The sequence below is a fragment of the Alexandromys fortis genome, unplaced genomic scaffold (genome assembly GCF_014885135.2).
Source record: "Alexandromys fortis isolate MF-2015 unplaced genomic scaffold, M_Fortis_MF-2015_v1.1 scaffold_9, whole genome shotgun sequence".
NCBI classification, from domain to species: domain Eukaryota; kingdom Metazoa; phylum Chordata; class Mammalia; order Rodentia; family Cricetidae; genus Alexandromys; species Alexandromys fortis.
Window position 1 is genome coordinate 13,693,130 of NW_026067892.1, and position 12,350 is coordinate 13,705,479.

Sequence of the window (12,350 nt, forward strand, 5' to 3'; positions counted from 1 at the left end):
GCATGTGACCTGTGTGTTCTCTGCTCACGTGCCAGCCACGTGTCGGCAGAACTACAGCGTGATTCTTTACTATAGCCTCGCTATCGAACAGTCCTCCAAGGAGGTAATCGTGTATAAGGGCAACTGTTGGTTGATCGCAGAGAAGTCTGGTCTGAAGGAGGCGTCACCATCCCCATCAAGGGTTTCTTTCTGAGACTGGAACAAGACCCACCCCGTCCTGAATTCCCACACACTTCCCCAAGGTCCTTCCAGTGTGTTCTCTCCCCTGGTGGGTGATGATGGTACAAACAACATTATGCTGTTTGTCCTTAAAGTTCAATTGTCTCTGTAGTCTTGTAACCATCCTCGAGAAATATTTCCAAGTATTAAATATAGTAGATCCTATAATGTTGAATGCCCTTCGGTGGAGTTGTTTCCTAGGAATTAGGTCTCTGGGGTACAGTTGATTTTTTTTTTTGTTTGTTTGTTTGTTTTCTTTCTCTTTCTCGTTGAAAAAAAAACAAAACAAAATGTTTGAATTGACATTTCTTGGCAATGTGTTAATGCAATGCTTATCTAAATACTTATTGTCCCTCTAACAGTTAACCTTTGGACTATGTTTCAAGCTGCTCAAAAACTGGGAGGATATGAAACAGTAAGTGTTTAAGCAACTTAAACGAAATGATTTCACAATCTGACTCCCCTCTCCCTGTCCTGTCTCTGGCCAAAATGGAGGAAACTCAAAAGCAAGCCCTCATTGGCTGCCTTTCCCAATGGCTCTTCCACTTTGGGGGGGGGGGGTGAAGGGGGGCGTTTATTGGGCCAGTTTTGGAAATGGTCCCAATTAGTTCCAGGTTTGGCAAAACCGTAAACTTGTCGTAAAAAAACTACAAGTGGAAAACATATGTAACTCTCCCCTGTCAGGGAAATTAGTTGGGTCTGTAATTTTTTCCCATGTTGAGAAAGGGCTATTATTGTACAACAAGCCAAGATTGCATGAAAGAAATCTCCCTTGGCAACCTACCTGACATCTGTTCATGTCTAATATGGGAAATGTATTAAAGGCTTTCAGAAGTAATCAGGATTGGCCATTAAGGAATAGAATACAGCAGGGCCTTCTCTCATTGTAGGGCAAAGAGGCTTTATTAGACAAGGGTCACTGCTACATCAACAGGAAGTTATCAAATTTATTCAGAACGGGCTCTGACGTTCTTTATCAGCTAATTCTAACTGACAGGAGTGAGTTATTTTTAGCCCACGGGAAAATTTGATGGCCATGGATTTTTACAGCGTGCATTTCTGAGCCAATAAAATGTTAGAGAGACAAACGGAGATTAAGATCTTGAAATGGGAAAACAAAATAAAAAAAAATCTGCATTAACGTAGCACAGAGAGACGACATCTGCAATAAAATTAATTGACAGAGGAAGATGGCGTCACTGAAAAATGTTTTCTCTCCCACACGATGATCAGATTAAGTCGTATAGTTCCTTTGGCAATGGAGTGGGAAATTATTTGTTCTCTTCCCTTAAGGAGTAATCCGAGAGACCTCTGTACTGCAGTGAAATGACAGCAACGGCCACCAAGTCAAGAAAATGATATTTCCCTTACCCCGAACTCCTAAACCAGTGGCTCTTGCCCTGGAACGCATAGTGTTTCTCAAACTGAGAGAATGGGTTGATGTCAGAGTCAGGGCACAGGAAAACACAGGAAGTGTTATTTGAGTCAGAAACCCTGGTATTTACCCGTAGAGATATCTGCTAGGAATTCTGCCTAAAAAGTGCTGTGGGTGTGTGGACTGACAAACTGCCTAATGGACGGGAGCCCATACGTTTATAAAGAAACCTAGCACGTGCACACACGTAAAATATTCATCTCACAGATGCAAATTTACTTGAGAGATTGGTTTTTATACAAGTAGCCTGTGCGAAAAGAAATACTCTTGGCTAAATCTGCTGATGGATTAGGAGACGGACTCCTTGCCACAGTTACAGCTAGCTCGGGCTTCTGCAGGCTCTTGAGCTAATTATAGCACCCCCCTGTGCGAAAAGATGGAAACCTAGTCCCATCAGCTCAGGAGTCACCTTCTGAAGCTGGTTTGTAAGCTGATCTTTCAGCGTGAGGACTGCGAGGCCGCGCTTTTATGAACTGTGACCGCGGTTGGTTACATGATATTTGCTCAGGGTTATGAAATATCGTTTTCAAACTCCGGGGCTTCATGCCATGAGCAGGTTTCACAGAACTAGTGCTTCTGGTTTTCATATCTTTTGTGTCTTTACAAGACACCAAGTTGGTGTAGAACATGCAGAAGAAACTTCCAATAAATTGGAGGGCATTTGCAGTACTCTTGGGGGAATAAAATTTGTTCTTTTATTGAATGGATGAATGACCATAAATCTGCAAATCACCTGACTGTTTATTTACTGGTGTGTGTGTATGTGAGTGTATATATAATATATATCATATATTATATTTACTGGTGTATATTTATATATTATATTTACTGGTGTATATATTTATATATTATACTTACTGGTATATATACATATATATGTGTGTGCATATATAATATATTATATTTACTGATATGTATATTTATATATTGTATTTACTGGTATATATACATATATATGTGTATACATATATACACATACATACACATATATATGTGTATGTATGTGTATATATATATGAGACATATATTAGACAGCACGGGAGGAAGGAAAGATCTAAGCTAGCCGTTCGGATCCTTAAAGTACTTACTTTCAAGACTGTCAGCCACCAAATTACGAGTGAAAAGTCAAAAAACCATTGCCCTGTAGAAACAAAGAGCTATGCCCTGCAGAAAGAAGGGAAGGAGCCTTCATGGCTCAAAAGTGCTGAGATGATCTGCAGATAGGTGTGTTAGATTAGGGATGTTATAAGATGATTTGGAGATGTGGGTGATGCTTTGGGTCCACCTACAAATGATCACAGCTTTCCTTAGGGAGAGCATTTCAATCCGGAGGTAGGATAAACTCGTCTGGGGAGAGGTCAGGCACGGCATTTCTGATGAGTATTTTCTTTTCATTCTGGGGAAAGTGCTGATACATTTCAAATGCAGCTTAGAGCCATTTCCATTTTGAGTAAAGGAAATCGTAGTGCCTTGACAGATTAATTTTTTTCCTGACTTGACCTCTGCATGGAAAAGGATCCTTCCTTGCTCTGCTCCAGTTTATGTTGGAAGGAAAAAGGAGTCTTAGGAGACCATCATGGTGGCCTTCAGAGTCTAGTTTGCTGGCTATCCCCATAATCGTATTTTTCAGATTCCGGCTTGCTGGCCATCCCCAGGACAGTTAGCTCTGTCTCCACCTAGTATAGGTAGGAGGAAAGGGAATTATAAACTGCTGTCTCTTGTGTCTTCCAATCCTAGCAGTTGCTCGTATATCTAGAAGGTTCGCTTTATATTAGGAGTGATTTGGTGTGAAAAGAATTATCTAATGACCTCGCTTTTGTTGACATCATCTTCCCGCCCACACCTGGTCCAGTACTGCTCCTAGTGGCATTTGGCTTCAACTGTGTCCTCAATCAAACTCAAATATCAAAGATTAGAAATTGGTCTTTGAGCTAGTTTCTTGTTTGCCTGGAGTCATGGCTCAAGAATGCAGGCAAGTACTGTATCACTGAGATACATTCCCAGGCCCCGTCAAGTTATTACTCCATATATACATGTCCAAATACTGATGTTTCCTAGCAACAAACCAGTTACTACCTGAGAGTATGTCTGGTTCTTGAGGGGAAAAAATGTAAGAATTCAGGAGAAAGGTTAAAAAAAAAATCTCGGTAATGCAAATACTCAGGACCAGGACACCCCAAGCATAAAGTTTGGGGATGTGTTACTATGTGCCTGGCTGAAGCCAGCGCTCTGGATCTCACTGGCTGGGAACAAGGCCGTCTTACTTGGCTTGCTCTCATTCGTGGCTGCAAACGATTCCAAAACTTCTGGCTTGGATTTTGGATTATGGATTATTTCACTTCGGCTTTTCACAATCCTCCAGTTGATTTTTTTTTTTAAGTGGAGCAGGGGTTTGTTTCATTTGGAGCCTGTAGCACTGACTGAAGAGTGCACACTTCTCTCAGGCTCTCCTGCCTCTGCTGGAAGTAGATCTAGTGTCTCTCCACTTTCAGGTGCAGAGATCATAACTGTATCTATATTTAGCATCTTAAATGTATCTAACAGATCTGATTCCTTAAAACACTGCATCCAGAGTGTTTTGATTGGTTGCTAGTAATGCTACACTCTTCGCAGACTTCTGCCTACTTCTCTCCTCCCACATATATTAGAACGTAGAGCTCCCCATAAGAGGCAGAAAAGAATAAAGCTTGGTCCCTTCCTGTGTGTCTGGGCAAACAGTTACCACTAGAGAAGTATTTGAAATATGAGGCAGGACATCGGCTAGAGTCTGTTAAGATGATTTCACCACGGCTGACCACCTGACAGAAAACCCAGAGCAGTATTCTGAGAGACAGTAGTATAAGCACAGTGCATGTTGAGGGAATGTTACCCCAGAACAGGAGGAGGTACCATCAAATTAGTGCTCCCCAGCCCCACCAATAAGGCAGCTGCATGATGTTTTCATCTGGGAGAAGTCCCTGGTCTTCCTGCCGGATTATGCTTTGACATCAGATTCTGGCTCTGACATCCATTTGAAGACATCCTCTGACTCTATGCTTAGCATTCTTGACATACACAGCCTTCGGCTTTCCTTCTGAACTGTCCAGCCCAAGGATGATGTCATGTCGTTTTGAATGGCTTCAGTTCCTGGAGTACTACCAGGAATAAAAAAGTCATCCTTCTTGATTTCAGCCCGCCCTCAAGGTGTCCACACAAAACTCTGCTTCTCAGGCAGCCTGAGCAAGGCTAGGTGCAAGCCCATGCATTCCTTGACTTTGTGCTGACTTCCCAGGCTTAGTCCCCTGGGAAAACTCACATCCAAAAAAAGCTCTGATTCTGTCATCTTCACTAGAGTCCCAAGTGCCAGCATGATGTCATCCCTGTGACCAAAAAGGTAGAGAAATGAAAGGCTACAGGACTTGTGCTTTAAAAAGTGACTGTCCCAAAACTGGTGTGTGTGTGGGGGGTAGGGATGTGGTTGTGGGTGGGTGTGTAATTGTGTGAGTACATGTGTGTTTGTCTGTGTGTGATTTGTGAGTACATTTCTCTGTGTGTGTGTGTGTGTATGTGTAATTGTGGAACTACAAGTGTTTGCATGTGTAATTGTACTTTTCTCTGTGTCTGTGTGTGTATGTATATATGTGTGTAATTGTGTAAGTACATTCCTGTGTGTGTGTGTGTGTGTGTGTGTATGTAAAACACCTTAGCTGTATTTCCTCAGATGCCCTCTACCTTTTTACAATGAGAATATCTTTGATTTACTGTTTCACAATCTAAGGCATATGAATAATATTCTTGGTGGATCCACTCCCAGCTCCCCACTTCCACTTTCTGCGGGTGCATCCCATCATGTCTCTCCTCCTACTTCATGTCTTTGTGTGGGTGTGTTTTATTTTGTTTTTTGATTTCTTTGTTTTGTTGGTAGTGGCTTTTGTTTTGTTACTCGCTGTGTCCGATAAATGCCTGCTGGAATGCCGATTGAGCGTGTTGGCTTCGTCCTGTGGGCCTTGTGCAGGAACCAGAGCTGTTGTATGAATTCATTCTTGGGTGAATGCAATGGTCACATCGTGTCCAGATCATAGGCTGTCACTGTTTTTTTATTTTATTTTTTTGCGGGAGGGGAGTGAGTGGGGGAGTCTTGTGGCTGTTGTTTTGTTTTTGAGACATTGTCTCTCATTGGCCTTGGTATTACCAAGTAGGTTAGACTGGCTGGCCAGTGAACTTCCCAACCCCCAGATCCACCCATCTCCACCTTGCCAGTCACGGAGTTACAGGCATGAAATACCCCACCCATGGCTTTGTCCGTGAACGTTCTAGAGAAGAAACTTGGGTCCTCATGCTTATGAACAAGTATTTTACTGGCTGAGCTATGTCTCTATAATCCCTCCCCAAACATTTTTGAAACAACAGGAGTTTTATCAATACAGCTGAGGAAGGGATCAGTTTTCTTGCACTCATTAGCCCTGTTTTCTCAGACAAATGACCACACGGAGAACTCTTTTTTATATACCTCCAAAATAGCACCTGGGCTCCAGAGATCACCTTGGAAACCCACATGTGAAAGCCATGAATGCCTGCTGAATTGAACGGGTGTGGTGGTGTCCTTTTCCGAGTTCTTACAGCTGTACCACTGTACCTACACTAGAGAAAGAAGTGGTTCTCAGCCGTCCCCCGCGTGAGGTTGTCGTGTGTATCCAGATTGCTTCTTGCACTGGGGTGTAGTCTCCTCCTGACTATCCTTTGTGGTGTCTGGACTCATGCTACCCATTAAGTTAGAACGCTTCAATGCCTTATCCACCCCTGGATCTTCTCTGCCTTCTACCCTCTTCCCCCGTTCTGCCTCCATCACTCTTTCTACCCAGTGCTGTCCTAAAATAGGATATGGTGTAGGTAGATGGCCACGTCCTGAATCCCCAGCATCTTAAATGAGTTCCTTGGGAAATAACAGCCCCCTCCCCAAATGACTCAGCAGTGAGAACAGCAACATAGCCCCTCCATTCTACCTAGAGAGACAAAGGGTCAACCCAGATGGAACCATTTAACTTTAGTATGCGAGAGAAAATCAGAAAGAACTGTTTGTAACACCTTTAGATTGTTGCTGCCCCAAACCCAAAGGCTGAGGACCCAGGAACATCCTTCATCCCCAGCATGGGTTGTCTCTCAGATCATCCTGACAGGCAGTAGCTTTGATAACAGTACAAAGACATTGACTCTTAACACCAGAAGGCGACTGTATGGATCTGGGTTTACTCCTCCTTGTGCCGCGGGTCTCTAGACAAGTGGCGCCTCCATCTTGAATCTCAGTCCCTTTCCCTATGATTGAGATCCCAAAGCCTGTCTCCTAAGGCATCGCAAGGGTTCAGTAGAGGTGCAAATTGTTGACTATAAAATGTAAGAGGCAGTTGGTGCAGGTGACCAGAGTGGGAACTGCCGCTGGTGTGATGACAGGGACACGGGAAGGTCGTTGCTGTGGTCCTGTGTCCTGTGCCCTCTCGTCATCCAAATGAGGGCCCCGGTACCAGGCGCTTTTGAGGAGAGGAATTTTGCCCTTTGGGGGTAGGGGTGGGTGGGGATTGACAGCCTCAGAATAGATCAGCTCAAGATTGTATCGTTTCCACACTGGATGGAGATTGTGATTAGACATATAATAATACTGTGTTTGCAGTGTCGGGAGAGGAATTTGACTGTGAACCGAGCTACACACAGAAGGGTTTTACATCGTTGTCCCTGCTGCTGTGTAGTTGGTGGCCCTGTATATTGAAGTCAGATGATTAAGATGACTTCCTGAGAGATTGAGCAGTGTAAGACTTCACGTTGTCTGGGGGCCTTACTTGGCCTATAGCGGGGTTTAAAGAAAAAGGAGGATTTCTTTTATTAAACATGGCAAAGGCGCCATTTTACTATTACCCCCTCTTCCTCAGTTAGGATTAGTAACGCAGCATGTATCGTAGACTGAAGAGTTCCTCCCTGTGACCTCCGTTGACAGTGGTATTTCTGAAAAGAAGCCTTCTGCCCTGTTTGTATTAAACCACAGTGGCACCTCCCCAACACCCTGTCCCCCACATACCCAGTAAGGTGTCTTTCCTGAACCCTGTTTAGCAATGTCCACACGGACTTCAGAACTTGTCCGGTCCTATTTTCAGAGGAACACTAGGCAGGGTAGGTGTGGTGAGCAAGCTGTGTGAGTCCTTCCCCCGTCTCCAAAATTGTTTCGCAATACCTTTATCTATGGACAACTGTAAAATTTAAGAATAAAACTTAAAGAAAGACCATGCTGTAGAGAGCAGGCTATTGCTTGTTCTGTTTCTACTCACTCAACTCGATCGCGTACACAGTGAGCATTTCACCTCTGGAATATGTTCCCTTCCGCGGGATTCGGTTAATATCCCATTTTCCAGCTCAGTGTGAATAAAAACAGATTCGATAGGATTCGCTTGAGTGATGGGAGGAAGCGGAGATGATTATAAATTCTTCTACCAATTTGATCACTTTCATTAATCTATATGGTCATTTTATTAGTGTTTTTTTTAAAGCAGGAAGCACACTGTATGGTTCAAAGAATCGGAAGATGCATAAACATGTTTGGCGAAAATATATTTTCTTTAAGTAGTGTGGCTGGCCCTCCGCCTCCACTAGCTTCAGGCAGTGGCAGCAACGGCGACCCATTTAAGCCACTGAACTAGCATACGGTTCAGCTGAACTGGGACTTTATTTTGTATCGTATCACATAGCATAAAGGGATAGGGTGTGTGTTTGGGACCTTGAAGGCAAACAGCTGTATGAATAGCTGGGGGGTGGGGGGTGTGCCTTAGATGAAGTTAGCAAAGCAAAGCAAACAGCACCAAAAGTCGGAAGCCCCCCCCCTTTTTAAAAAATTGCTAAATGAGAGATCTTGTTTGAAAGCCATTGTCTCTCCCCCCTTACCCCTCATCCCCTAAGCTCACTGGAGCCTCTGTTTATGGCTGTCCAGAGCAGTCTGTTCTCTTCTGAACGTTGCCTATATATGAGCCTGGTGCTAGATTGAATCTCTTGTTGCCGTCTTTCCAGATAACAGCCCGCCGCCAATGGAAACATATTTATGACGAGTTGGGTGGGAACCCGGGGAGCACCAGCGCGGCCACCTGCACTCGCAGACACTACGAAAGGTAAGAGGCCCTCTCCCGCGAACATCCTCGCTTAATGAGACCGTGTTCATTAGAAGACGATGCTGGACAAAGACAAGATAGGGGAAATCTCAAAAGACGTTTGGGAAGGCAGAAAATCCCTTCCCCTCCCCCGCCCTGGCGGGCTCCTTTCCATAGCATGTTCTCTGGTTACCCAGACTAAAATTAGAAGTGCCTTTACTTAGGGTTTGTCCCGTGGCCACCTGTCTGGCAATGCCCTTCCCCCCCCCCCCCTCAACGAGTGTGGATTGCTGGGGTGTTCTCAGGAGTCTCATTTACCATGAGATCTTTTGCCTTCTGGAAAACAAAGATGGGAAATGTTGCCATGACGGAGCCCTGAGAAGCAAGCATTCCTCGGCAACCACGGCACCGCCGGAGAGAATGTCTGTGTGTTTACCTTGTTGTGAGATTTTTTTTCACTTATAGATACGCTTTCTTTCAATCAAGGCAATTCCGAGCTGAAGTCTGCATGGCTTGGTTCTCTAATAATCTCTACCTGTTTCAGAAAAGTACCAATGATGTAACCAAGAAAGATTTGCAGAGCCTTTGTAGAAGGCTTTGTGGGTAGGAGTCGTGTCCCGTTTGTCCTGTCCGTCTGTCCTGTCCTGTCCTACTCCCCCATGGATGCTGTGTGATAAAGACACTGTGCCTACTGGCTGCAAATTCATAAACGGCGTTTGCGCTATGCTTCAAGCCCATATTATATGTTCAGGTTGTACCAGCTTCCTTACAGCTGGTACTGCCCTGTAGGTGGGGAGGGGCTCGGTAATGTGTGTACACTTCCATCTGCGTGAAGAAATGTGCACACGTGCGTATCATTGGTGAAAGCCAGAGGACAACTAGGAATTCTTCCTCTATTGGTCTGTTGTCCTTTCCTTCCTTCCCCATGGCTGTCATAAAATACCCTGACGAAAGGACATAAGTAAGGAAAGGTATATCTTGCCCAAGAAAGCTCCCTGGCTTCAAATCCAGAACTGGAGAGTTCAACTAGAGAAGAGAGAGAGTGTGTGTGTGAGAGTGCGTGCATATGTGTGCGTGCGTGTGGGCGTACAGGTGTGTGTGCATGTGGGCGTCTTTATGTACCCATACACACCCATACATGCGATGTAGAGGCCAGATGAAGATTTCGCATGTGTTTTAATCATATCTATTGCATACACTGAAGTCAAGCTACACCGAGTTGGCTAAACAGGGCAATTAAAATTCTGGCCAAAAGTTAAAGTGCTAATAATATTCAATTTGCTGATGACTCTTCTCCCAGTCCAGCTGTCTTTACCCAAAGTCCATGACGCCCATGTGGGTGGTACAGAGCATCCTTTGTGACTCTCCACACGCGTTTCCTTGACGTTCAGGCCTGGGATTATCTGTATCTCATTTAACTAAGTGGCCAGCTCACAAACGCTAGAATGCTTGTTTCAGAATAATAGGAGTAAATTGAGTTGGGTTTAGTACCTCATGAAAATTTCCCCCAGAGTATTCCCAAGAGACTGCCTTGGCCCTGTTGGAATCCAGAAGAATTCTTAAACATCAATAATAGATGTTCAAATTACCACTCTTGGTAGCACTGTTTTTTTGTTTATATATATAAATGGGACTGTGATTTCTCTCAGTTCTTAACACCAAAGCCCACACATTCTTGTTACCCACTGTACTGGACAGCTGATCCCCAATACAATGCCTCCCCAGGCAAGGGCTCTGCCCACAGTCCTGGAGGCTCCTATAACCTACTTATCTTTGGTTTAGGAGCCTCTAATCAAATCACAGCCTTTAGAAACATAAAAATACACTTTTCTCTGCTTCAAAAGTTCCAGCGCCTGAACCATTAATCTTAAAAGGACCCAGTGACAAATAAAATTGCCCAAAGGAGCCACAGAGCTGCAGCCTGCTCACCTTCTTGAAAACTGAGCCCCATAATTAAGTGAATTTTACAAGGCATCACACGGTCAGAAGTAGATAAGAATTGGGAGGGAGAGAAGTATTAAATTGTGTGTGTGTGTTTCATTTTTCTTCAATGATGTGCATGAGAATTTTGCCTCTTATTTGTGTAAAGGAGCCTGCAGAGACCAGAAGATGGAGTTGGATCCCCTGGAACTAGCATTATAGACAGTAATAAAAGTTACCATATGGGTGCTGGGAACTGAACCCAGGTCCTCTGGAAGAGCAACTGGTGCTCTTATATGCTAAGCTAGGTCTCCAACGTGTGTGTGTCTGTGTGTGTGCGCGCGCGCACGCGCGCCTGAACTCAAGAGGCTTTGCAAGAGTAGCCACAGAGTTGAATGTAACTCCGAAGGCAATGTACTGCCTTTATTGATCTGCCATTTCTAAGAGTAGAAGACTTCCAGACGATGTCAGCTGGCAGCTTGGGAAGGCCTCGCTGCTACAGCCTATTGTGAAAGGGTGTTTTAAACTTCTTTTCATTCTGAATTCGTAGGAGCAGTGTAGACATTCTGTAAAGGTCTGGTCTCCCACCGGATTACCTAGTCTTCCCGTTCTAGAACGTCTCGGGTCAGTGTTTAAGGGAGGGTTGTCGGGAGGAGACTGAAAGTCACGCTGAGTTTTCATTGATGAATTTCGGAGAATTCATTGTAGGGGATGGTTTCAAGTTCCCTGGGATGGGAGTAGAGCGAGGTCATGATGGCTCCACCCACAAGTTTCAGTAGTGTGCCTGGAAGAGGTGGAGATAGGGGGAGCCACCCAAACAGCCCTGTTACTCTTTGATCTCAGGGAGCAGCTCTGGGAACCTCAAGCCTGACTATGTCCAAGGGCTTCTGGTACTGTTGAGAGAAAAGAGAGTCTAGAATAAAGGGTTATGGGTGACAACAGCCTCTAGGAAAACAAGGAGAGAGGTCTTTTCTGCCTTACTCTCGTTCCCAGGATCCCATCTGGAAGATAGCACTGGAGGGGGAATTGGAGTTGGAAGTCAGAGTCCAGTGGCACAGGGGAGTCTACCACAGGAAGTTCTGAGCTGTGTCTGGCCACACCTGCAGGAGGGTGCAGAGCCTGCAGCCTAGGGTAGCATGTTCCTGGTCTGCACTGATTGCAAGCACGTGGCTTTCTTCAGTAATAACCTTTTGCTATCTAGACTGCTGTAGACTTGCGATCAAATACAAAAATTGTCATGAACAATTAGTAATTAATAAATTATTTTAATTAAAAAGAGGCTGGGACGTACTGCTTTGAATGTCTGCTCTTTAACTGGCTCCCCAGAGAAGGACAGAGGACACTAAGATTAGTTCAGGGGCTTTGACCGAAGAAGAGGCTGGCCTCTTGCTAAAGCTATACGGTCATGTTCATTCATTTTTGTTAGTCACTGGATGTCTGGCCATAGAGAAAACGGCTGGCTGCTTTGGTGACGAGCCACCATTTTGAAGAAAGCCTGGGAAGTTGAGAGAGGTCAGAACATTGTGGTGGATTTCTACAGCCTTTCAGAGTTGAGTCAAAACCACTGGAACCCTTTCTACTTCTACTTCTGTCATTTCTTCTCACCTCTCTCTCTCTCTCTCTCTCTCTCTCTCTCTCTCTCTCTCTCTCTCATCTGTCTGTCTATATAGATC

At 44.5% G+C, this 12,350-nt stretch overlaps 2 protein-coding genes across 4 annotated transcripts in view; both read left to right on the forward strand.

Moving 5' to 3' along the window:
- The window catches only part of Cdk1 (cyclin dependent kinase 1), a 1,182,536-nt gene that overhangs the window by 1,050,432 nt on the left and 119,754 nt on the right, over nt 1-12,350 (forward strand). The gene's annotated exons all lie outside the window — the stretch shown is intronic.
- Nucleotides 1-12,350, forward strand: part of Arid5b (AT-rich interaction domain 5B) — a 175,974-nt gene that overhangs the window by 142,709 nt on the left and 20,915 nt on the right. For all 3 annotated transcript variants that reach the window (XM_050139363.1, XM_050139372.1, XM_050139381.1), the window contains 2 exons: nt 582-634; nt 8,681-8,778. In XM_050139363.1, coding sequence (XP_049995320.1) covers nt 582-634; nt 8,681-8,778 — 151 coding nt within the window. The remainder of the gene's footprint in view (nt 1-581; nt 635-8,680; nt 8,779-12,350) is intronic.